The sequence below is a fragment of the Staurois parvus genome, unplaced genomic scaffold (genome assembly GCF_062004578.1).
Source record: "Staurois parvus isolate SC_StPar_1 unplaced genomic scaffold, SC_StPar_1.0 ptg001065l, whole genome shotgun sequence".
NCBI classification, from domain to species: domain Eukaryota; kingdom Metazoa; phylum Chordata; class Amphibia; order Anura; family Ranidae; genus Staurois; species Staurois parvus.
Window position 1 is genome coordinate 1,778,211 of NW_028318861.1, and position 27,929 is coordinate 1,806,139.

At 41.3% G+C, this 27,929-nt stretch overlaps 1 protein-coding gene across 1 annotated transcript in view; it reads right to left on the bottom strand.

Annotated features, from left to right (window-relative positions):
• Window positions 1-27,929, bottom strand: part of MTX3 (metaxin 3) — a 61,639-nt gene that overhangs the window by 20,133 nt on the left and 13,577 nt on the right. Inside the window, exons 3-7 of the mRNA XM_089658375.1 lie at window positions 22,135-22,211; window positions 16,602-16,694; window positions 11,630-11,812; window positions 7,671-7,747; window positions 4,807-4,964 (exon numbers count right to left, since the gene is read on the bottom strand). Of these exons, the coding sequence (XP_089514501.1) occupies window positions 4,807-4,964; window positions 7,671-7,747; window positions 11,630-11,812; window positions 16,602-16,694; window positions 22,135-22,211 (588 nt within the window). The remainder of the gene's footprint in view (window positions 1-4,806; window positions 4,965-7,670; window positions 7,748-11,629; window positions 11,813-16,601; window positions 16,695-22,134; window positions 22,212-27,929) is intronic.

Genomic DNA, 27,929 nt, shown 5'->3' on the forward strand with positions numbered 1-27,929 from the left:
GGATATTTTAGACAGATGGGACCAATGTAACTATGTATATACCATACGTGGGTGATGCCCCTAGAACAGGGGTGTCCAAACTTTTTTCAAAGAGGGCCAGATTGGATGAAGTGAACATGGTGGAGGGCCGAACATTTTTCCAAACATTCTTTGAACCATTACAATTAAATGCAAATAAATTATTTTATGCCAAGTTACCGTATTTTTCGCCGTATAAGACGCACCTGACCATAAGACGCACCTAGGTTTTAGAGGCAGAAAACAGGAAAAAAAAAAATTCTGAACTAATGGACTGCAGACACAGTACAGGAGATGACCAGAGACTGCGGACACAGTACAGGGGATGACCAGAGACTGCGGACAGCACAGGGATGACCAGAGACTGCGGACAGCACAGGGATGACCAGAGACTGCGGACAGCACAGGGATGACCAGAGACTGCGGACAGCACAGGGATGACCAGAGACTGCGGACAGCACAGGGATGACCAGAGACTGCGGACAGCACAGATGACTGCTGACCTTTGGGGAGGTGGGGAGCGGGTACCTGAATTTGACAGGTACCCGCTCTTACTTCCGCAGTTGTTCTTTGATCTTACCTGTTCCTCGATCCAGCCGCGCGCTGTCTTCCCGGCTTCTGTAATGGCGCTCGGCATGACAGCCGGGTGCCCAGTGCGCATGAGCGAGAAGCACTTGCGCTTTGTGATTGGTCCGGCGGCTTCTGGGATCTGTCATGTGTCCCAGGTACCGCCTTACCATTCACAAAAAGCACCGCTTCTTGCGCATGCGCACTTGGCACCCGGCTGTCATGCCCAGCGCCCACACTACAGAAGCCGGGAAGACAGCGCGCCGCTGGATAGAGGAACAGGTAAGGTCCCGCTGCAGAGCTGAGCGGCCGGCCTGGTATTCTGACACGGCCGCGGTGGAAATACCGGACCGGCCGCTCCATATTCGCTCCATAAGACACACTGACATGGAGGGCCGTATTAAACCGACCCTCGGGCCATAAATGGCCCGCGGGCCGGACTTTGGACATGCATGCCCTAGAAGCTGAAAATCACTGTAGGCACCACTACTCCAATGACATCCACTTGATTCCAGGTCTAGCTCCAAGAGGCTCCCTTGCTGCATGGTGAACAAAGGAGGTTGGCCACACGGCATGGTGGCCATCCAGAGAAAGCTTTGCATTTTCCGAAGAAAACCACCTCTCCATCTTGTCCATTCAGAAAATGCAAAGCTTTCTCTGAACAGCGCCTGTGCCCAAAGCCCAACCTCCTGGACCACTGTGACTATGTATAAAATAAAAGATCTACACCTGGAATTCTTCTTTAAATAATATAGCTACGTACACTACAAGTATATCCCTTTACTGTATGCCTGGAGCCAGGGACGGACTGACAACTCATGGGGACCCCGGGCAATAGGAAATAATGAAGCCTCACCCACACTCAAACCACACCCAAAAAAGCTTATGAAACGTACCAAGGGCATCTCATGGGGCCCCCTACTGACCCCGGGCAGTGCCCGAGAGCCTGAATGGTCAGCCCGCCCCTGCCTGGAGAGCTCCTCTGATCCTCGTTGCACACAGAACAGAGCCCTTAAAGCTGAACTCCAGACAAACCGCTAAATACACAGTTGAGAGCCTATAGTTTGGTTTATAAAGTGAAAAGTGACAAAATTTTCACAACTGTTACTCTACGCCCTTTCAAGGAAGTTGAAATAAAGCAATCAAGATGCTATTGAAGTGTAGATATTCAGCTTTAAAGTGGTTGTAAAGACTCAAGGTATTTTACCTTCATGCATTCTATGAATGAAGATACAAAACCTGTGTGCAGCAGTCCCCCCAGCCCCCCTAATACTTACCTCAGCCCCAATCTATCGATGTGTACGAGAGCCTCACACACAAACTCTACCTCCTCATTGGCTGAGCCAGCAGCGCAAGTCATTGGCTCCTGCTGCTGTTAATCACAACTAGTGAGGAGAGGGAGGGGGGCAGGGCTGACTGCTGCTCTGTGTGTGAATGGACGTGCAGAGCAGTGGCTCAGGAGCAAGCCTGCTTGGTTGGCCCTATAGAAAGTGGTTTGCTCTGGGGGAACTTGGCAGGAGGGAGGGGCGAGGAGCGCTGGTGGGGGATCTGAGAAGAGAAGGCTAAGGGCTGCTCTGTGCAAAACTAGACAAAAGGTAAACATGACAATTTTTAATGAACTTTAATATAACTTTAATACAAACAATTTAACAAAAATATTGTACAAGCCATGTAAATAATAAAGCAAACATATATATTAATATATATATACAGTCAGGTCCATAAATATTGGGACATCGACACAATTCTAAAATTTTTGGCTCTATACACCACCACAATGGATTTGAAATGAAATGAACAAGATGTGCTGTAACTGCAGACTGTCAGCTTTAATTTGAGGGTATTTACATCCAAATCAGGTGAACGGTGTAGGAATTACAACAGTTTGCATATGTGCCTCCCACTTGTTAAGGGACCAAAAGTAATGGGACAGAATAATAATCATAAATCAAACTTTCACTTTTTAATACTTGGTTGCAAATCCTTTGCAGTCAATTACAGCCTGAAGTCTGGAACACATAGACATCACCAGACGCTGGGTTTCATCCCTGGTGATGCTCTGCCAGGCCTCTACTGCAACGGTCTTCAGTTCCTGTTTGTTCTTGGGGCATTTTCCCTTCAGTTTTGTGTTCAGCAAGTGAAATGCATGCTCAATTGGATTCAGGTCAGGTGATTGACTTGGCCATTGCATAACATTCCACTTCTTTCCCTTAAAAAACTCTTTAGCTGCTTTTGCAGTATGCTTTGGGTCATTGTCCATCTGCACTGTGAAGCGGCATCCAATGAGTTCTGAAGCATTTGGCTGAATATGAGCAGATAATATTGCCCGAAACACTTCAGAATTCATCCTGCTGCTTTTGTCAGCAGTCACATCATCAATAAATACAAGAGAACCAGTTCCATTGGCAGCCATACATGCCCACGCCATGACACTACCACCACCATGCTTCACTGATGAGGTGGTATGCTTAGGATCAAGAGCAGTTCCTTTCCTTCTCCATACTCTTCTCTTCCCATCACTCTGGTACAAGTTGATCTTGGTCTCATCTGTCCATAGGATGTTGTTCCAGAACTGTGGAGGCTTTTTTAGATGTCGTTTGGCAAACTCTAATCTGGCCTTCCTGTTTTTGAGACTCACCAATGGTTTCCATCTTGTGGTGAACCCTCTGTATTCACCCTGGTGAAGTCTTCTCTTGATTGTTGACTGACACACATACACCTACCTCCTGGAGAGTGTTCTTGATCTGGCCAACTGTTGTGAAGGGTGTTTTCTTCACCAGGGAAAGAATTCTTCGGTCATCCACCACAGTTGTTTTCCGTGGTCTTCCAGGTCTTTTGGTGTTGCTGAGCTCACCGGTGCGTTCCTTCTTTTTAAGAATGTTCCAAACAGTTGTTTTGGCCACTCCTAATGTTTTTACTATCTCTCTGATGGGTTTGTTTTGTTTTTGCAGCCTAATGATGGCTTCACTGATAGTGACAGCTCTTTGGATCTCATCTTGAGAGTTGACAGCAACAGATTCCAAATGCAAATAGCGCACTTGAAATGAACTCTGGACCTTTTATCTGCTCATTGTAATTGGGATAATGAGGGAATAACACACACCTGGCCATGGAACAGCTGAGAAGCCAATTGTCCCATTACTTTTGGTCCCTTAACAAGTGGGAGGCACATATGCAAACTGTTGAAATTCCTACACCGTTCACCTGATTTGGATGTAAATACTCTCAAATTAAAGCTGACAGTCTGCAGTTAAAGCACATCTTGTTCATTTCATTTCAAATCCATTGTGGTGGTGTATAGAGCCAAAAATTTTAGAATTGTGTCGATGTCCCAATATTTATGGACCTGACTGTATATATATATATATATATATATATATATATATATATATATATATATATATATATATATATATATATATATATATATATATACATATACATACACACACACACACACACACACATATATATATATATATATATATATATATATATATATATATATATATATATATATATACACATATACACACACACACATACATATAGACACACACACTTAGTCCCCCCTTAAATGCTGCAGCTTATCAGCCCTTACATGTGGTGACTGCATTTGTTTTTCCTTTTCAGGCTAAGAATGCTTTCAGCAAGTACAGAAAATACTAGTTCATCTTGCCAGGAATGCAGTGTTGCCTACCATATTTTGTAAGCTAAAAAACAAAAGCACACGCTCATTTTTCATGTGCAAACCACCATTTCCATCAACCCTTCAATGTAATAGAGAAGAATAACAGACATGTTTAAAGTGCAGTCTGTGTGACAACCATGGCTACCCCACAAGTACATAAAAGGCCAGAAAGTGTGTTACCAGGTGAAAAAGTATTTTTTTTTCTCAGGCTTCTATAGCAGCCACCTCATCTAAGAACAGGTAAGCTACAATATACGTATTACATTTTTGGTTTTGGATTTAGATACACATTAACAGTGCCAACTGCAGTGCTGGTGTGCAGTAACACATTTACCAAGCAAAATTAGTGCTGTGTATCTGAGGGGGCAAAGGTTAGTGAAAAAATGATATCCAGTTTTGTCTGGTTGAGTTGGCACTGCTCTTTGCCCTGTCATGCATTAGAAAATCAGTTGATTGTTACCGGTGTGGTTACCATCCACCAATATGTACCTATAGCTTTACCGTCCATGCTACAAATGAAATGTACATACCTTCAGCATTCTCTGTGAAATAGGCACCAAGGATACGATCACAAAATTCACACAAGTTTGGAAGCTGCTTTAAATGTTCTTGCAGCTGGACTTTGCGAAGGTGAGCTTTATAGAGAGGAGCCAGGAAACCAAAGACAAAAGCATCCAAAGATGTTGGTCTGCAATTAGACATATATTTGAAGTCACTGCTGTAACATTTGCTTGAAATTCAGTTATGACACAACAAAACGTAGTAAATGTACATTCTATAGCAGGTACCTCCAGGCAGTAAGGCACAGAGGCTGGCCCAGAATCAGCATCTGGTATAGTGTACAACCAGGGTGGATAAAAAAAAAAAAAAAATCAGATTTTTTTTATTTAAATCGGATTTTTTTTATTTAAAATCGGATTTTTTTGAATAAAATGCTTTTTGAGGAAAATATATTACCATCCAAAGGTTATTCCATCATGAAATAAAGATTAGTTTTTTAATTATCTAGAATAAGGCTGTATATGTTTAATTGTTTTGGTAAATAAATTCCATGAATCCATTCACAATGTCATGCTCTTCCAGAGGTTTTTGTAAGATTATTGGGCAGTTTCTCTGCCTACAAGATATTATCACAGATGCTTGGTTTACTTTTGCAGTTCTCAAAACTGAATTTGACTCAGCGGAGATCTCATGCCTCTTCTTCACAGCAAAAATGTTATAACATGAACAGAGTTAAGAAAAAGACCTTAATCCTAACTTCTACAAACCTATGAATACAGAATCAACCCCTTCAGTGCTAAGTTTCAAGAAGTTCAGTGAATAGAATAGAAACAATATTTTTCTGATTGTTTGGAGTGGAATAGATCTGCACAAGAAGAAAGTGAAACTAAGTGTGAGGAGGAAGGGGCTGACAGTCTAAGTTTCTTAAAATATATATATTTTGTTTAGCCAAATTAGTTAACAAACATGGATGTTTGTTTAGGCAAATAACATATGCTGGAATGTTATTGTTTCAGTTGAATAAATCTATTTAAATTATTATTAAGGTAATGATTATTTTTCTCCTTCCTAAGTACAACAGAAAAGTTGTCCAAATATGAATGATTAACCTATTAAACTGGGGATAAAAAAACTAATATGAAAAGTTGTTATTCTAAAAATCTTCATCTACTTGCATATTAAAGTTATACCAGCAAGAATTAGTCTATGTAAAAAACTATGATTTAAATCAAGCCTTACTGACTAGTGATTTAAATCGTGATTTAAATCAGTTTGATTTAAATCAAATCCACCCTGTGTACAACTGTAAGTTTATTTATTTTTACTTTCTTTATGGTTCACATATATGCAGATTGGATGTGGTTTGAACTACATCCAATCTGCATGACATGTGAAATAACATTGCTTCCTATGGTGCCTGTTCACATACACTATATTGCCATCCCAGCCTTCGTCCGTAGGGTTCAATACGGAGTTGGCCCATCCTTTGCAGCTACAACAGCTTCAACTCTTCTGTGAAGGCTGTCCACAAGGTTTAGGAGTGTGTCTCTGGGAATGTTTGACCGTTCTTCCAGAAGCGCATTTGTGAGGTCAGGTACTGATGTCGGACGAGAAGGCCTGGCTCACAGTCTCCGCTCTAATTCATCCCAAAGGTGTTCTATGGGGTTGAGGTCAGGACTCTGTGCAGGTCAGTCAAGTTCCTCCACCCCAAACTCGCTCCTCCATGTCTTTATGGACCTTGCTTTGTGCTCAGCTGCGCAGTCGTGTTGGAACAGGAAGGGGCCATCCCCAAACTGTTCCCACAAAGTTGGGAGCATGAAATTGTACAAAATGTCTGGATATGCCGACGCCTTAAGAGTTCCCTTCACTAGAACTAAGGGGCCAAGCCCAAGCCCTGAAAAACAACCCCATACCATAACCCCCCTCCACCAAACCTTACACTTGGCACAATGCAGTCAGGCAAGTACCATTCTCCTGGCAACTGCCAAACCCAGACACGTCCATTGGATTGCCAAACAGTCAAGTTCATTCACCCTAAATCTAATGCACACCAAATCAAAAATATCAAACGTTTTTTGAAGTACCTGTAATGTCATCAAATGTACTAATCAGAATTTTCCTATGACTAATTGTTTGAAAATTTACTAGTGTATGACCAAGTCTCCTTCAGACAAAAAAAAAGAAAAAAAAAGAATACAACACAGGTGCCAGCCACATGGACAGTGTATGTGAACCCCAACAATGAACTTCTCTTCTTTGCTCCATGGTCTTCTAAAAACACCAACACATTTAGTTATATCTGTTTGATAAGTGCAAAAATACCCGCTGATCAAGTCAGAAATACAGAGTGATCCTGGGTCCTGTGCACAATTCCTGTGTTATCTCAAGAAACCTATTAGCCCTTCTAGTTCTTATCTTTGAGCTACACAGCAATTAGTCCTTCTGTTGTGGAGAATAGGATAGTGGGAGGATTTGAGTAATTTAGCAAAGGACAATATCATTCAGTCCAAAAAACCTGGGTGTGATCAGCTCACAATAGTGAGATTAGTGCATTTCTAGCAGATATTTTTCTGTACTTGGAGGGCCTTTCGAGCAATACAACATGAGAAATGTGCATGTATTCCAGAGATGTACTGCATGTTTTATATATGCAGATATACTGTATATTTGCAAAAACTTACATAATGAAAAAAGCCATCAGTGAAGAATGAAAATTCCTAAATCCTAACTTCAGAGAAGGTCACTTTTCAATCTTGACACACAGCAATTTACCCAACTTGTGATCAGTATTTTTATCCAAATCAGTCAGGTATCTAAGCAATAACGAAAAATGTTTTACTCTGAAGCCATCCGCTGAAACTTGTGGGTTCTCAATTTCCTTTCTGTAACTTACATTTCTCCAAAAAAGAAGCGCGATGCTCCCAGTCTGCTGGAGAGGAGATTTAGACATTCCTTGGCATCTTTGTAAACCTATAAAAACAGAAAATGTTCTGAGCACAAAATCCCAAGATATGACTATTGCAAAACTGGTGATCTCTCTCGAGAATGTTTTTTTGTTGAATGTTCTTCCATTGAAGCCCAGTCATTTCAAAAGAAAAACAAGTCAGGAAAATTTTGGAAAAACCTGGATACTGTATCAATGAGTCACATTATGACATTATCCAGATATACAGCTCTTTATTCAAATAAAATCCTCTCTTGGACTTTTCTGTATTTTGTAGTATTACTGCTCAGAATTAAAAATGAATCAGCTGCATTTTATATGACTAATCTACATAAAAGAGTAGCTACTGTCAAAAGTGGAAAAAAATCTGAGCTGTCCAAACTACCAAATGAAAAATTTAAAAAAAATACTTTGGGTACACTTAAAAGGATAAGTTCACCTTCTGAACAAAAATAATAAAATGTGCATTTTTTTGCAGGTAAAAAAAATGTGCATTTATTATTTTTGTCCAAAGAACCCTGGAAAGCATTGCACTAGCGATCAGTAGATTGCTGATGCCATGCAGGTCTCCTGAAGACCTGTCAGAATATCTGCTTGCTGTACGGAATCTACAAATGGCGGCCGGCAAAATCCATTAGCGTTCCGGGTGGACGCCATATGGCGTCCTCCCAGGCATGCGCAGTTTGCGCGCCTGCAGTGCCACGATCTGTCACCGGCCGTGTACCTCGGACACAGCTGATGACAGATCTGAGTACCGGCCCCATTGCCGATACCATGTGACCTGCTGTGACCAATCACAAGACAGTTGTATACAATGGATGGCTTCATTCATGCCATCCATTGTATACTAGTGTGTAGCTGTGATTGGTCACAGCGATCACATGCACGAGCTGGGCTAATCACAGCTGTGTCATGTGATTAGCTGTGGCCAAATCACAGCTAAGCACAAAAAAAAACCCCTGAATGAATCGATGTCATTCAGGTAAATGCTTGCTTATAGCAAAGTAATTCTTTGCTATAAGCAAATTGTGTAAACAAAAAAAAAATATACTGATCACTTCCCCAAAGTAGTAAAATGTTACTATGGTAACATTGTACTACTTTGGTCATAGTGAAATATGAAAAAAAAAATCGTTAAAAAAAAAAAAAAAAAAAAAGTAATAAAAAATAAAAAAAAATTAAAAAAAAAGTATTTTTTTTTCTTATACTATCACCAGTCAGTGTCCCTGATCACCGCCATGCCAGTTATATGATGATGCTGTACTGCACTGGTGACAGTATGAAAAAAAAAAAATAGTGAAAATAATTTTAATTTTTTCATTTTCCGAAAAATTATGACAAAAAAAAAATACAACTTCAAAAAACTCGCCATGCCTCTTATGAAGTACGTCAGACTGTCTACTTTGCATATTTGGGGGATATCTGTACTGTTGACATTCTTGGACCTCAAAAAATTAGATTGGCTGCCAGTACTTCAGGATTGATCAATATTCAGATCTATACCATAGTTTGTGACCTCTATAACTTTCCTACAAACTAAATAATACATCCTAATTTGGGTTATTTTCACCAAACACATGTAGCAGAATACATTTTGGCCAAAATTTATGAAGAACAATTATTTATTTGCAAACGTTTATAACAGAAACAAAGAAAAACGTGTTTTTTTTTTTTTCAACATTTTTGGCCTTTTTTTTGTTAATTTAGCAAAAAATAAAAACCCAGCGATGATTAAATGCCACCAAAAGAAAGCTCTAGTTGTGTGAAGAAAATAATAAAATTTTAGTTTGGGTACAATGTTGTATGACCGCGCAATTGTCATTCAAATTGTGAGAGCGCTGAAACCTGAAAAATGGCCTGGGCAGGAAGGGGGTAAAAGTGCCCGGTATGGAAACGGTTAAGTACACTTTAATGAAATGTCAATGTAAACAATTTGGGGAAAATTGCGACTGAGGCCTTTATACAGTCTACCTTGAAGGATGAGGAAAATATTAGGAAAAATAGAATGTCCAACAAGATTATCCTTCTTATATTAAAGTACAGGTGTTAGACAGAAAATGGAAATACTACATGATTTGCAGCTGTTAGAGTGACATTTTACGCATTAAACACGAAAGTGATGTAACACTCTTGCTTCTGCTGTGTGATGAGACACCTAACAGGTGGGAAGCCTCACTTTCATAATTCACTGCGTGAGCTGCTATTAAGGAGTCACGTCAGGGCTTACTTAGCCACATAAAGGGCAAACTGTTGGTGTCCGCTTAATTGGTACCGCTCTGAAAGACGTTGCCAATTTATTCGCTGTGTCGCGAGGTACAGTATTAAAGGTTATGATGGCATATACAGTTTCCGGGAAAACGTCCTCTGATAAGCATTAGCCCGGTCATCATGGTCAACTGACCAAGAGACAAAAGGACATTGCGCAGGACTGTGACCCAGAATAAGAAAACAGGTGCTGCAAAAGTGACTGCAGAGCTCAATCTCAGTCCCATGAAGACGGAGATTGAGCTCTGCAGTCACTTTTGCAGCACCTGTTTTCTTATTCCAGGTCACAGTCCTGCACAATGTCCTTTTGTCTCTTTCGGTCAGTTGACCATGACGACCGGGCTAATGCTTATCAGAAAACGTTTTCCTGGAAACAGTATATGCCGTACTAACCTATGATACTGCACCTCACAACACAGTAAATAAATTGGCAACTTCAGTCAGTTATATTGCAGCTTACCAATCCATACATAGTTTTCTTTTTTTTTAGACTTTCTTCTATTTTCATCTGGTGATCCAACCAGTATGTCGGTTATATTTCAAAAGAACAAGCTTTCTTTTAGAAGTATCAGTTACAGGGATGAGATAAACCATATACCACTGACAGGGGTGTTTACAATGATGAGCTTGTATTTAGGTAAAACAGTTATCCCAAAAGGAAAAAAAAACCTGTTACTGTAACAGCTTATAAAGTGTGAGCTGGAATTTGGCTTCAATTCCTCAGTGTATTGTAATTTGTGATTTCATCCAATAGTCCCCTCTCCCCAAACTGGCAATGCTGCTGTCCAAATGTGGCCCCTGTGCTCCTTCATCCAGAGCAGGGACACACTAATACAGGAGGTGTGTTACAGGTCAGATCACCAGGTAAAAACAGAGGGCAAAGAAGCCTAAAAAATGGAAACAAATGCAGCCACCACATCTAAAGATTGGCAAGTTGCAATATATTACATTTTTGGTTTTGATTATTAAGGCTTCAGCTGAAATGCATTAGAACTGCGCTGTGATCGTTGATGCTCTAGACCAGTGGTCTCCAAACTGCGGCCCAGAGGCCAGATGTGGCCTTTTGCTTGCCTTTATCCAGCCCTTGGGGCATTATTTCTCCCACTGTGACCCAACAATGAGGCTTAATTCCTGCCACTAATACCAACATTCATCCCCGACACTAATGATGGGGCACTATTCCTTCACCTGACAGCAACAATGCAGCAATATTCCTCACTCTAATACCAATGATGGGGCACTGTTTATTTCAACTGACACCAGGGCATTTCTACTCACGCTGGCCATAGTCCAGCCCCTCACATTCTGAAGGTCAGTAAACTCTTTATTTAGAAAGTCCCATACTCTAGATCACTTGATTTTTTTGATGAATAAAGCATTTTTAGGGATTGTGGACAGATTCCAGCTCTCTTATCAAACTGCATATTTTGGAGATGTGCAGGAGCATGGGCTGTTTGAGCCTGACATCCCGGGAGTGAATACTGACACAAAAGTAGAGCTACTTTTTTGAAGTTTTGTATTTGTAACTTTGATATAAAGTAAACAGAACGGATGTTCTGACTTTAGCACATTACAATTTTCACATTTACAATTATTTGCCTAAAGCTGATCTTTTCTATACACACAATCGGCACCATTGCTACCTGAGCTTCTACTTCATTGAGACTGTACAGAGGAGGCTGCCCTTTGGTCACCAGGATCCTGTTCAAAGCCTCTCTGGACATCTTCCCAGGCAGGTAATATCTCAGAGGGAAAGGAGTGTGTGACGAGTACCAGGGCCTTGTTACATCGGAATAATTCTCAGCATCAACCCAAAACGTGTGCAGCTGTGAAAATACGAATGAAACAGGAAGAAAAGTTAAATAACCAGTACAGAATCTTAATTCAGCTAGAAATCAGTTTAGACAAGATTACATGATTCATAAAGCAATCCCCATCCATATTTCTGACAGATTAAGTGCCGATTATCTTGATTCAGTCAGCAAATCCCCCATGATTTAAAGTGGTTGTAAGGCTCAAGGTGTTTTTACCTTCATGTATTCTATGCAAAAGGTAAAAAACCTGTGTGCAGCAGGCTTTCCCTCCTTATGGAGGGTGTCAATGATGGTTTTCTGCACAACTGTCTGGTCAGCAGTCTTTCCCATGATTGTGATTCCTACTGAACCAGACTGAGAGACCATTTAAAGGCTCAGGAACTCTTTGCAGGTGTTATGGCTTAATTAGCTGATTAGAGTGGGACACTTTGAGCCGAGAATATTGCACCTTTTCACAATATTCTCATTTTCTGAGATTGTGGATTTGGGGTTTTCATGAGCTGTAAGCCATAATCATCACAATTATGACAAATCACGGCTTGAACTATCTTGCTTTGCATGTAATGAGTCTATCTCATATATTAGTTTCACTTTTTAGGTTGCATTACTGAAATAAATGAACTTTTGCACAATATTCTAATTTTTCGAGTTTCACCTGTATATAGCGCCATCAATTTACACAGCGCTTTACATACATATTGTACATTTGCATCAGTCCCTAACCCTCAAGGGGCGTACAATCTAAGGTCCCTAACTCACATTCATACATACACATACTAGGGACAATTTAGACAGGAGCCAATTAACCTACCAGCATGTAGTCGGAGTACCTAGAAAAAACCCACGTAGGCACAAGAAGAACATGCAAACTCCAGGCAGGTGGTGCCGTGGTTGGGATTTGAACCAACGATGCTAGTACTGCCAGGGGGAAGAGGGATGTCTAGAGGGATGCAGAGCAATGGCAAGCTAATTGCTAGGAAGAAGGAGCCAGGAGCGCCAGCAGGGTACCCGATAAGAGGAGGATCCAGGCTGCTCTGCACTACTGCACAGAGCAGGTAAGTATAGACATGTTTTTTATTTTCTTTTTATAAAGTGAACCTTTAGTTTCGCTTTAACTATATCCTGACCATACAAAAGGTCTATAGGTGTTTTACTTTAAAAGAATCCTGTATCGTCAGAGACCGTCATTCTGACCACCTTCTCTCGTTAGTTGCCTGGCTGTCTATGACTTCAACACTGTATTAATCCCTGACTTTGAACAAGCATGCAAATCAAGAAATTCAGAAAAAATACTTTTTCTGCATCAGTAACTCAGAAAGTACAGAAGCAATAAAAACAGCATAACAGCCTGGCAGCTAGCATTTTTAGAAGAATCCAGCATAGCAGCCTCCATACCTTTAGTTTAGGTTTCAATTTCAGGGGCTATTGTTAAAACGTGAACGTGTGTTTGTCCATGCAGGGCAAGCAACAGGTTAGACTTAGGCCCCTTTCACATGTAGCAGACACCATTGAGATCAGCAGAAAGATGGCACCAGATCGTGCTAATGACAGGTCCATGTCTTCTCAGTTTACATAGTGCACACGGACTGAGCCTGCTGTTTTATGAGCAGCCGGGGGTAAATTGATTCCACTATCCGTTTACACCTGACTGCCCTCCAATCCACGAAGGAGGATGGATCCCCTTCCTCTTTTTTATTTTAGCGGACCGGATGTAAGCGCATGTAAATGGACACAAGTCAGTTTACAACCGCCGATTCATAGGGGTGGATGAACTGTCCAAACAGGTCCGCCTGAAAAACTGACCCTTCGAGTGAAGGTAAACTCAAAATCTAATTTTCAGTATGTTTTGCATTAGTTCTTACGGTATACAATTTTTCTAAAGTTGAACTGTAGGATTAGCAAACACTGCCTAAATACAAGAACAACGTATATATTTACTAGAATCTGTGTGTGCTTTTTGTATTTCTTCTAGACCAGTGTGCTAATCCAGCATAAAAAGTGGCCTCCTTTGCAGGAGCTCTTTGTAATAAAGACCAGTTACTACTGCTCTCTCTCCTGGTGCAGAGAGACTGGTCTTGTATGAGGCAGTCTGTAACTGGTGGACTTGCTGGGTCCCTTCCACAGCTCTGCTCTCTCCACATTCTATGTGAAGCACAGAGATTATATCACAGATATTTTTACAAAGTAATACCTGGGGTTGTAAGGACATTTGCTGCACACAAACTAGATTTATATCCTTTGTAGGCAGAGGCATAACTAGAACCTTCAAGCCCCGGTGCAAGAAACCATAAAGAGCCCTCCTGACCCCCAGCCGGGGCCGTTCCCACTGATCCTGGGACACTTTACTCCAGTCACGGGGCCCACAGCAAGACCCTTTCATGTGTTCTGGAGTGGGCCCCCTTCCTGCCATCTTGCCCCCCACCCCCCCACAGTGGTTGAACTCCAGGACCTGGTAGCAAATTTTACCTTTGCGACCCTGGTAGTTCCGCCACTGGTGTCAGCTTTTATTTTTGTGATTTGTTTTCATTTTATTTTCTATTGTTATTTACAATTTTTTAGGAGCTCTGTTGGGGGGCTTTGGTGAAATATTAGGGTTCCAAACAGACCTCTGATGTTTCACCTTTGAGAGTTCAGTACAGAGCTTTCCATTCATGCACACACTAAAGCATAGCAAACACAGTTTATGTCAGTTATGAATGAACAGAGTCAGTCTCTATACATTAAGACAAAGAAGAGGCCAGTAATGACACATTTACCAGCCCAGTCCCCACTGCACTGCTGGGGATGAGGGGGGCAAGGGGATCACACAAGGGCCCAATAACAGCAGAAGGTGGATAGGAGGGGTGGCAGGGCAGCATATACAGGAACAGATCCCCTCTGTTTTCCTTCTACAGCCACTGAAAGGCTGCAAGAGGAAAATGGAGGGTATTGGTTCCTCTATATGCCCCCCCAGCCCCCCCCCATCCAGATGCATAGGGAAACCGCATGGGCCACCTAGAGCATCGGGTCAGGTTGCAACTGCACCCCTGTATGTATGCCGTTTGTAGGTATTGAAGAATATACTGCATGTAAATGACATTTTTTAGCTTTAAGCAAATAATGTTTAGAATCTGAAATTTTAAAGTTTCTTTCCATGAGATCCTGCCAGTAAGACTTCTTTTTGCAAGCTGAAAACGCTAAGCAGCTGAATCGCAGCAGCATTGTCACCCGTTTGTACCTGCTACTTCAGTTGGTCGTTAAGCTGCCTGATACTCCTGACAGGCAACTCAATGGTCAGCTAAAGGAATTTTCTGCAGCAGCAGTGACTGTTGGTCAATATTCCTATATAGTAGACACTATATCAGAGTGTAAATAGCTAGGCCACTTATCCCTTTTGAAGCCTTGTGGCAAGACACAGTGAACACTCCTCACCTTCTCTCTGTGATGTCCCACCTTATATACGTAAATAGAAATTAGAATTGTGCATCGCATTTATCAAAACCCAGACACCGAGAGCCAGCTCATTGTCTTGTAGGGCATTTCTATTTAACAGATTCCAGGCAGAAAGTTAGAAACTTCTCATGTGATGGCATAGCATACCAGCCCTTCTACACAAGGGAATTCCACAGGTCCCAAGTACCTGTTGGTCCTGTCAATGGGACTTGGGATCATTATCTCACATATTTTAGGGCTACCCTCCGCTATGCCCGTTCAGGGAAGAGGTATGCAAAACAATTTGTCAGCTTACATTGGTGGACTTCGGGACCAACAGTTACCTCCAACACATCAATAAAGTGCCAGTAAAACACTATAAAATCTTCTCTCATGGCACAACTTTCTACTGTGGCCCAAGCATATTTTTCAGTCCTATGGAAATAACCCCCCCCAATGATTTGGATGTGGTTCAACAGAGTCAATGAAATTTGTAAGATGGAGATGTAGACATCTACTTTACATAACAGAGAAGACCATTTCTGCAATACCTTGCTCCCCCGGACAGCTTTTACATGTTCCCCTAGTTAGCAAATTTTGATGTTTCAAGAAAATCTGACTTTCCCATCTTCACCTGATTCTGTTAGCATGCAAGTGTTCTTCACTCTTGTACTACTTTTAGATGCTAATAACATGCCTCCTCTGGGCCATGTCTTTAACCCCTTTTCTGCCAGAGCCATGCTGTATAAAAATAATTTTTTGGTAAAATGTAAAAGATGAGGATTTGCCGAGTAAATAGATACCCAACATGTCAAGTTTTGCAATTGTGTGAGCTCGTGAAATGGCGACGAACTTCAGTACTCTACATTTTCCATAGGCAATGCTTTAAGAGCCCTTACAGGTCATCAGTTTAGCACTAACTGTAAATAATGGGTCCATAATTATTGCTGACATGCGCAGTGTTACGTAACATGCATAGCGCAATCAACATTTTAAGGCATAGGTGCACAAGACACATGCATTTACCATTGCACGTACATGTATGTGAGTCTGATTGGTGGGGCCTCAAAAAAATTTTCTTGGGGAAAGTCACATTTTACATTTCGCTTCTAATAACAGGAAAGGAGACCAGTAAACAGACGCTTGGTAGCCTCCTTCCTCTCTAGCCGGTTGCACTCTCCATGTTGGCCCCAGGACCACTGTCAGCTGAAAATGGGTCACATCAGTGCAAAAATAACTGAACTCCTGTGATCCATATGAGAAGTATTGCAAAAAAGCTTTGGCCATACTTCTCCTTTAATGCCTTTATTCTTCACATGGATGGCCGTGACCTGTCTTACATAAATAATCTCCCAAAAATATCTTGCAGAGTACTAACCAGTCTACCCACCATTGCAGGAAGTAGTTTCTCCTCCAGTAGAGCGATGTATGCCAGTGTGTCCGACCCCTCTCTCGCTGATAACACATAATCAGCATTATATTTCTGTCAATAGTAAGAATATAGCATTTAAGTCACAATAAAAGTGCACACTTCAGCTGATATGTTACAAGGATTTTCTAAAAACATGAGCTCACATTGCAAAAATGGATCTTTTACCTGGCAGCATCAATACTACTAACCGCTTTCCTGCCGCCCTATAGCAGAAATACTGCTACAGGGCGGCAGGGGTGCACAAAAATCACATATATACACATACATATACACACACGTAATTTTGCATTTCCAGGTAGAGCCGTGCACTCGACCTAACCGCTCCGCCATTGGCGGCCTCACCTGTCGATCACCAGGTCCTGGCTGGTGATTGCCATGTATCACCGACGGGGGAGAGACCTGTATGTAAACAATACAGATCTCTTCCTTGCCAGCTCCTGCACACTGCTTTGTATGGCTCTGCAAAACAGAGTCATACAAATCAGTGTGCTTACAGTGTCAAGCGCACGCAGCACACAGTAGAACAGTACACAGCACACAGTTAACCCTTTGATTGCCCCAGATGTTAACCCCTTCCTGCCCAGTGTCATGAGTACAGTGTCCGTGCTTTTTATTAGCACTGATCACTGTATTGGTGTCACGGGGGATGTCAGTGACAGTTCCCCCCCAGTGTCAGAATGCCAGCCGCAGTCCCGCTATAAGTCGCTGATCACCGCCATTACTAGTATAAAAAAAAAATTCCAGTATCTTTACCGCCATTTGTAGACGCTATAACTTCCATGTAAACCAATTAATTTACATGTATTGAGATATTTGTTTTTTTTAGCAAAAGACATGTAGCAGAATACATTTTGACTTAAATTTATGACAAAATTTGATTTTTTTAAATTTTTTTTTACTGGACACGTGGATAAATAGCAAAAAGTCAAAAATATAGTTTTGGTTTTTTTTTTCAAAAATTGTGGGTCTTTTTTTTTTTATAGTGCAAAAAATTTAAAAAAACTGCAGAGGCAATCAAATACCACAGAAAGAAAGCTCCATTTGCGGGAAAAAAGGTACATCAATTTCATTTGAGTGCAGCATTGCATGACCGTGCAATTGTGAGTTAAAGTAACGCAGCGCCAGATCGCAAAAAAAATGGCCTAGTCAGGAAGGGGGGTGGGGGGGGGGGGTAAATCCTCTGGAGGGCAAGTGGGAAAAGTAGGTAAATTATAGACGGACATGGACCTTGTGATGTACAATGATCAACGATGGCACATAAAGCTGAAAATCACCTCAAATACACTAGCCTGTGTGGTAAAACACCGTATTTTACCATGCAGGATATTTAAATTTAATATTTCAGATGTGCCTGATTTAAACCTTTTTTTTTTTGAATATACTAAAGAAAATATAGAAAAACACCTTTAATGTGTCGTTGTACACACTTTCAGAATTGGTATGTACATGACAGCAAAATTATGGTGTTTTCTATAGGAGTTAGCCACAGTTGAATACCCGTTTCTGTTTCATCATCTTCTACTTTGAGAAAATACCTGCCGCTTCTATCCAGCATGATTAGGATCAACAGACCACCAATGCTGGAGGGATCTGCTCCAAGAAACTGTCAGTCCAACAGCGCAGATCAAGCTTAAGGAGCAGATTGATTTCATTGTATTTCACGTCTGCAAAATCTAGTTAAAAAAAAAAAAAGGATTCCAAGGCAATACGAGAAATAAAACTTTCCTTCAACATCTGGTTTTTATATAGGACAACACTATGTACAATGGAGTCATCAAAGAGGTGACACCGTGTGGAATGGCTGTTAGACCTAAACTCCAGGCAAACAGCTAAAAAACAGATGAAATAAACATATAAGCTGTTTTAGTTGCCAAGAGAAGTGTATTTCTGTCCATCCAGTCCTGTGAATTACACAGCTTTGTCGCAGAGCACAGCCTTGCATGGCAGGGCAGGGGACCTGATATTTCTCTGCTGCAGTTCAGCAGCAATTATAGATCTTGCCCCTCACCACCATGATTAAATCTCTCGGTCACTCTGCTCTCTCCAGTCAGCAAGCTCCTTGCATTGCAACACAACTAATTGGCTCCTTGTGCTGCTTCACCCTCCACCAGACTGTTGCAGAGAGGCTGCAAGAGACAATTATTAGGTCATATTTGGGTTCTAAGTCCTCATGCACAATGGATGTTTTTACAGTGGCTGTTTTTGGCTTTTGATGTTTTTTTCTATAGCCAGTAAACTCCCCAGCATGTTATCCTATGTGTCCATGCACACATAGTAATCAATGTTTTTTGGCCGAGATGTTTTTTGGCTAGAAAAAAACCCAGGACTAGTGGGTTCCTAGAGGAGTTTTTTTAGCTGTAAAAACAATCTAATGCTGAAAAATGCAGCAAAACATGGTAAATCGCTGCAAACCAGCGTTTTTAGACTTTTTTTTGTTTACTACAAAAAAAAACAATAAATCAAAAAACATGGCAAAACGCAAAAAAACGCCACTAACCGCCAATACAAAAATGCTGGAAAACTCACGTTTTTAACATGACTTTACACAGCTAACATTACCAGTGTTATTAAAATGTCCAGTGTGCATGGAGCCTTACACTGCTTGCAGTAAAAAAAACAAAAACAAAAACACAATGATGATGTATTAAAGATACAGAGCTACATTACTCTCTGCCTTTTATATATGTCTGGTGTTTGGCTTTAAGCACTTGCCTACAGGGCACTTTCACCCCCTTCCTGCCCAGGCCAATTGTCAGCTTTCAGTGCTGTCGCACACTGAATGACAATTGCGCGGTCATGCAACACTGTACCCGTATGACATTTTTGTCATTTTTTGAGACAGATAGAGCTTTTTTTTTGTGGTATTTAATCACCACTGGGTTTTTATTTTTTGATAAACCAATAACTGAAAATTTTCAAAAAAAAATGTGTTTCTTAGTTTCTGTTATAAAATGTTGTGAGTAATTGTTCTCCTTCCTGATGTGCGCTAATGAGGCTGCAGTGATAGCCACTGATAGGCTGCACTGACAGACATCACTGGTGGGCACTGAAAGGAAGTATTCATATGGCATGGATAGGCGGCACTGACTGGCACTGTTAGGCTGCACTGACTGGCACTAATAGGTGGCACCGACTGGCACTAATAGGTGGCACCGACTGGCAGCTCAGATGTGCACTGGTAGGCACCGATATGTGGCATTGATGTGCACTGATGGACACTGACAGGTGGCACTGATGGACACAGATCATCAGTGTAGATGTCTCCTCTGAGCAATGCCAATTAGCGGCTCTCCTCTCCTCACAACATGTCAGCTCATGAGGAGAGAGATACCAATAACTGGCATTTCCTTATTTACATGCGATCAGCTGTGATTGGACACAGCTGATCACATGACAGAGCCGAAGTCAACGGCTCTTTCCGCTGATCGGTGATCCAGCGCACCACCAATTGCCGCATTGCGAGCCCCCGGGGGGGGCGCACATGTGGTTAGAGTGGGAGGACGTCATATGACATCCTCCCAGAACGAGAGAACCACCGACCATCTGTCAGGGAGGCGGTTAAGGAATTCACATTCTATTCAGTTGAAAACTGTACCTTTGTTCTGACATACAAGGGCATTTTTCAGCAGACACGTTTCATTTTCTCAGGAAAAACAAAAGGCAATCTTGTGCTGTAGGCAGGCTTCATCAAGCCCTAAAGAGAGCACAGCTACATCAGAGTACTCATGTTTAGAACCCTATGCATTAAAGGATGAATGACGGATTGCATGCATGGAGCTAGATGCCCCGTGTACAAGGGGCCTAAAGATGAAAGTGAGCAATTTTAACTGTTAAGGAGTGTCAATGGTATATTTAGGAAAGCTTCACAGAGGTCCTGTCTGAGGAGGCAGTCTAAGACTGCTGAAATATCTGTGGATGAATGGGTATGACCACCAAATGTGCTCAAATTTTTATGGCCTCTAAAGCATAGGGTAGATGAGGTTGGACACAATTTCACTCTCAGTAATGGCAATAGGTACCACCTTGAGCTTATTTTTTAAGTAGTTTTCAATGCATTAACATTGTTAGAAAAAGATTTATTGTTCCTACAGATCTGTCTTGAGTCTTCTACACTGATTGAGGTCTCCAGCTTACTTATGGGGGTGGAGAGGAGAGACGCTCCTCTAAGATGGGAATGTAAAAGTGAAACCATGCCTGATGAGGTTGTGGGTACTTTTTGACACGGATTCAAATGGAGTTAGGGATGAATGCGCATCTGGTTTGATGTACTGCTTTTAAAAAAGGTTTTTAAGTTGTGAATACCTGAAAATCTCAGTATTTGGGAGGTATTTTCGTGAAGAATTTTTTTTGTTTTATATCGAGATTTGGTGCATAATGTGTGATCCCGGCCAGAATTCAGCTGAAGTTTTAGGGAGTTTCCCAACCAAAAGCAAAGAGGGATTAAATAGTAATGACTGTGAAGGGTTGGCGTGTTGATTCTAGGTTTCCAGAGAATGCAACGTTGTCTCAAGAGTCCTCCCAGAAGCTTAGATAAAGAGTTTTCTATTGCGTAGTCTGGGCATCTGTCTATCCCAAATAAAAGGATGTATTTTAGCTTGGGTAGATGAAGGAAGGAATTTGAATTATTAACAACCAAAATAGATATTGACAATGATTATATTATTTGTAATCATAACAGGGTCTCCTTAAGATCTGTGATAAGCTAGGGGAACAATGGGGGCTGGAGGCATTGAAGAAAGCTACAGGGCACTGTAGGGGCCTGGGGGACACTGTGGGATGTCAATGGCCACTGCATGCCAACAAGAAAGGTCGGGTAGCACTATAGGAGTACAAAGGCACTAAGGGAGGTTAGGTGATCAGCGGTTGGCTGGAGGTCCGGGAGAAGCAAAGCTCCTCCTTGGCCTCCAGGCCCACAGCCCAGTGGTTGAGAATCACTGATATATAGTGTAGGGAGGTCAAAAATATTGTGTGCAGCCTATAAGGCTATCTGGACCACAAGACCAGTTGAACAGAATTACAAATTTTTTAGCATCTAAAAATCAATATTGTATTGAATTTACTAACTTTAACTGTGTACATGAGCACCCTAGGTATTAACATCCTACTAAATCACCTAATTTTCCAGTTAAGTCAGAGGTCTGACTGGCATTCCTGAGAATGTTTCCTGCATATGTTGCAATAACTGTTCCAGCTGCTCAAATATTTCAGCCAAGAGAAAGATTTATTAGGGCACGAGATTCTCCTGCAACTCTGCAAGCCTAAGCGGCATCAAATTATACAATTGCTTCCTTAAGATAACATCACTTCTGCCAATGAGCCTGAAAACTAGACTGTTATAGGCAAATACCGATAACTGTATAATCTAAAAGAATGGAAAAAGCACTGAAATCATTAAAAAAAAAAAAGAAGAAGAAGGAGCCATATATATTTCCTGATACCTAAAAGTCATTCAGGTACGACACAAGACAATATGATGAGTAAGGAATCTCACCTGTTTCCTAAGAAAATTTAAAATGTTGGCTGGTTGTGTAGTAACTTCATCTTTGGATATTAAGATTGGCCCAAAACCTATGAGATGGAAATAGCACAAGTGAGTCCACAGCAATCTTTGGCTTCTGACAGATGTTTGCAGACAGACTACAATGACAGTCAGAAAGGTACATTCTTTACATCCACAGGAGCCTTAGACTAACCCAGCAGAGGATTGGAAGGTGTTACTTTGTGACTGCAGAGAACATGGTGTGCTGATCAATTCAACCCACCTTACTCAAGTAGTAACTACAGAAAAATAGTCAAATGAGGCAGTTCAGAAGTTACATTGAGCATGTATTGTACCATACTGATTGTTTCAAACTACCACGAGGAACAATATTTTAGAGAAGCAATCCCCTTTGTCTTTCTGGTGACCACAAGATATGATGCCCTCTAGGGAGTGTAGAACCCCTTTAATAAAATAATGGCAGATACTTTCTTGATCTAAGTACTGGTCTTCGGTGGCATCTTTTTTCAGGGACACTTCTTTCACGGAATAAAACGGAATGTATTGAAACTACAGTGCCTTGATAAAGTATTCATACCCCTTGAAATTTTCCACATTTTGTCATGTTACAACCAAAAAAAAATGTAAATGTATTTTATTGGGATTTTAATGTGATAGACCAACACAAAGTGGCACATAATTGTGAAGTGGAAGGAAAATAATTAATGGTTTTCAAATTTTTTTACAAATAAATATCTGAAAAGTGTGGCATGCATTTGTATTCAGCCCCCTTTACTCCGATACCCCTAACTAAAATCTAGTGGAACCAATTGCCTTCAGAAGTCACCTAATTAGTAAATAGAGTCCACCTGTGTGTAATTTAATATCAGTATAAATACAGCTGTTCTGTGAAGCCCTCAGAGGTTTGTTAGAGAACATTAGTGAACAAACAGCATCATGAAGGCCAAGGAACACACCAAGACAGGTCAGAGCTAAAGTTGTGAAGAAGCTTAAAGCAGGGTTAGGTTATAAAAAAAAATCCCAAGCTTTGAATGTCTCATGCAGCACTGTTCAATCCATCATCCGAAATGGAAAGAGTATGGCACAACTGCAAACCTACCAAGACATGGCCATCCACCTAAACTGACAGGCTGGGCAAGGAGAGCATTAGGCTGGCCATACACTATACAATTTTCTGTCCAATTTCTGCCCAACTTCCTTTAGATTTACCTTCAACTGTGTAGTGCAAGGGCCTGCTTAATTGGATACAACTGAAAGTGTTGTTTGGGTTTGACCTTATAAGGTTTTTGGTAAATCTAAAGCAAAAATCTTAAGAAAATTGTATAGTGTATGGCCAGCCTTAATCAGAGAAGCAGCTCAAAGGCCCAAGATAACTCTGGAGGAGCTGCAGAGATCCACAGCTCAGGTGGCAGAATCTGTCCTTAGGATAACTATTAGTCGTGCACTCCACAAATCTGGCCTTTATGGAAGAGTGGCAAAAAGAAAGTCATTGTTGAGTGAAAGCCATAGGAAGCCCTGTTTGCAGTTTGTGAGAAGCCATGTGGGTGACACAGCAAACATGTGGAAGAAGGTGCTCTGGTCAGATGAGACCAAAATTGAACTTTTTGTCCTAAAAGTAAAACACTATGTGTGGTGGAAAACTAACACTGCACATCACCCTGAGCACATCATCCCCACCGTGAAACATGGTGGTGGCAGCATCAAGTTGTGGGGATTCTTTTCTTCAGCAAGGACAGGGAAGCTGGTCAGAGATAATAGAAAGATGGATGAAGCTAAAAACAGGGCAATGTTAAAAGAAAACCTGTTAAGAGTCTGCAAAAGACTTGAGACTGGGGCGGAGGTTCACCTTCCAGCAGGACAACGACCCGAAACATACAACCAGAGCTACAATGGAATGGTTTAGATCAAAGCATAGAATGACTCAGTCAAAGTCCAGACCTAAATCCAATTGAGAATCTGTGGCAAGACTTGAAGATTGCTGTTCACAGACGCTCTCCATCCAATCTGACCGAGCTTGAGCTATTTTGCAAAGAAGAATGGGCAAAAATTTCACTCTCCTAGATTTGCAAAGCTGGTAGAGACATAACCAAAAGACTTGCTGCTGTAATTGCAACGAAAGGTGGTTCTACAAGGTATTGGCTCAGGGGGGCTGAATACACATGCATGCCACACTTTTCACATATTTATTTGTAAAAAAATTTGAAAACCATTTATCATTTTCCTTCCACTTCACAATTATGTGCCACTTTGTGTTGGTCTATCAAATCAAATCCCAATAAAATAAGTTTACATTTATGGTTGTAACATGATAAAATGTGTACTATTTCAAGGGGTATGAATACTTTTTCAAGGCACTGTACCTACAGTGCACCTGCCAGGCTCCGCTTAGTTTTAATACTTCGGAGCCATAGATTTGGCACAAGCAAAGAGTACATAAAATCCAGAAAAGTCAGAATTATTCATTCTTGAGTGTATGTAAACCGTAACAATGAACTTTTCTTAGCTCAGTTTTTCTGAACTTGCAGGATCTTTTAGGAGATGTATTGCACAGGTATACTGCATGTGTTCTTTTTTCATTTTGCTATGAACATACACTTTAACAAATATTTTAGCAAAAGCATCAACTAAGCAGCCAGACAAGTAGCATCTTCAGACAGATAGCTCCGCAAGAGCACCCTACACATTTCTCCAATGACAGGTTTAATTTTTTTTAAAGTTACTTAAAGTGTTACTAAACCCACAACAGTAAAATCAGTCTGTATATGCAGCAAAGCATGCTTGTTATACTCACTGTGGAACCCTACATTGTGCAAAAAGGCTGTTTGAACGTTTCCTCTGATCCTCCCCTTCTACTGTCCCCAAACCATCTGCTATAGTTAGAGCAGCAGCGGCAAGTCTACACATGCTCTGTTTGGTGTGTATTGCTAGAGTTGTTGTTTGGGGGGGGGATGTGAGGTGTTTGACTGAACCCTAATAGAAGTCACAAGACTGCTCCAACTGCTGATAAGAAAATGTATTTAGTAGTTTATATTTACTAAAATAATTGCATTTATTTCCATGTTCTTTTTTACTGTGGGAGACCAGATAGAATGAAGGCAGGGTCCTGGATTTAGTAACATTAAGTTTTAAGGACAAGACACTTTATAACATTGGGCTTTATAACGAATATTTTGGGAATGGTCTGTGCTGTCTCCAGCAATCAGACCCAAAGTTTTCATTCCCTGTCTTTTTCCCCACACAAATCTGAATCCCGATTGTTGTCGTAAGGACCAGTCTGTCTATTCTATTAGCGGTAGGGTAAGTTTTAGGACTAAAATAGGGCTCAATAAATTAGAAGCCAATTGTACTGTTTTGGTCATTGCTACATGACTCCCAGGAATAGCCCAACATTGTAGGCCTCATTTGACCTCAGAAAACTACCTTACTGATATATTTGCTCATACAACTGGCGGCACAAAAGAACTCTTTATGCAAGGAATATCAGAGAAATGGAAACAGAAGGATAATTTAGTGAACCAGCACTAGAATACTCAAGTGGTTTAATCAGTGCATATGGTACATGGTCATGGCATTTGCTTCAAAATCCAATACTGGATGTTCTTTGTTTGAACACCAGACCCCCTTGTATCTCAGAGTTTACACAATCCTCTCAAAGCCCCTATCACCTAGGAAAACCATTGCTGAGCGTTCTTTCCTGAACAAGTAATGTCTATGGGACTGTGCATAGGGATTTGGTATTATCTCACTGTATAATCTTACTCTAATGTTAACCAGAACATCTACAAGTATAGGACATGTTTCTTCAATAAGTAACTTCCCTAGAACAAAATTCCAGGGTTCACACGGTTTCATGTGTTCCTCATTATTGTATATAAATGATTTCTTTGTCACATTATCAGAAGTAGCCAGTTGGGAAACAGCTTTTCCTATCTCTGTGCTGATGATCTCCTACAGCATTTTCATCTGCTTTCTGTGTATGTAAACTTGCTCCAGCAGCTATATTTTATTCCTCTAGTTCAGTTTCCTGAAATCTGACAACACTGGGCAATGCCTCCACAATGTGTGTTGGCACAACCGATTGTAGTCTCCACAGGGGGTAAGGGGTTAAAGAGGAGGAGCACAACTGGAAGAAAGGGAAGGAGTGCTGTCCCCCCTATACCAGGTGGTGCCTGAACAAGGACCTTTATGACAAGGTCACCGAATATAAAGTTTGATGAATGCTGCAAATTTAAAAATTGAAAACTTTAATAAGCACATTAACATGTTAAAGCGTATGTGATTTTTTTTACCCTAATGCATTCTCTGCATTAAGGAAAAAAACCTTTTATGTGTAGCTGCCCACCCAGCCCTCCCTAAATACTTACTCAAGCCAGATCTCAATCCAGAGCTGTGTGTCTGCAGTAGCACTGCTCTCTTCCTTCTCACAGGACTTCGTGAGAGCAGTGAGAGCCATTGGGTCATGCTGCTGTCAATCAAATCCAGTGACAAGGGAGCGGGGGGCACGATCAGGCTCACAGATGTGCCACCATAGGAAGTGGCTTCCTATGGTGACACAAGGAGAAGAGAAGGAGCCAAGAGAGCCGGCTGGGGACCCCAGGATGAGGATCAGGAGAGCTGTGTGCAAAACCACTGCACACAGCAAGTAAGTATACCATGTTTGTTATTAAAAAAAAAAGAACCTTTACAATCACTTTACAGTAATATTAAAGGCATTTAACATAAACAAGTTGTATGGTTTTGCGCAATGCAGCCCCGATCCTCCTCTTCCTGGGTCCCCGGCTGGCACTCCGTGCCCCTCCCTCCTGCCAAGTGCCCCCACAGAACGCAGCTTGCAATGGGGGCACCCAAACAAGCTAGCTCCCGAGCCAATGCTGTGTCCATTCGCACACAGAGCTGTGGCTCAGTCCTGCCCCGCCCCCTCTCACTCCTCACTGGCTCCTAGCTGTGGTTGACAGCAGCGCTGTCTCAGCCAACGAGGAGGGAGTTACCTGGGATTGCCGAGGCTCTCCTGCACATCGCTGGATCGCAATGGAGCTCAGCTAAGTACTGGGGAGGCTGCTGCATGCACAGAATGCATGAAGGTAAAAAACCTTAAGCCTTTACAACCACATTAAGGCTTTAGTCTACAAGGGTTTTTAGGATCAAAGAAGTTCATTCTGAATAAGGATTGTTCTTTGCTTAATTTCTCCATGCAAGTTAATATGAAGCAGGGCAAATGTATTGAGATGCACACATACACCACGCACACTTTAAGATACCAATTATATAAAATTACACAGAATTTCCCAATCCCAGTGGCTCAGCTTCTATTAGACAGCTTCCAAGGTGAGGCTTGACATGTAAAAACTACCCTAAGGGAATACAATTCCAAAATAATTTGCGAGAAGTCCTTTTCCAGGGTTCCTGATGCCCAAGAAAGGATCGGGAGGAGCTGGAAAACAGGAGAGCAACAGGATCCTCCTATCTTGTTAATAATGAAGTCCAAAAAACACAAAAAAAACCCACTACACCTGTCAAATCACTGACATGACCGCTTGCTAATTCCACATAAACCCATGCAGACTGAAAGCATAACCATGAAAAATAATAGCCATGTTCCACTGACAATTCTGTTACTGGATATATAGAAGTGTACTTACCATACATCTAGCAGCCCACTACAATGTTTAAATCCAGCCAATAAATGTTTTCCTTTCTCCTCACCTCACATGCACAGTCAATCCCTATAGACTTCTATGGAGTTATCTCTCTTTAGACAGGGGACCCTCAGAAGATGGAAGTCTATG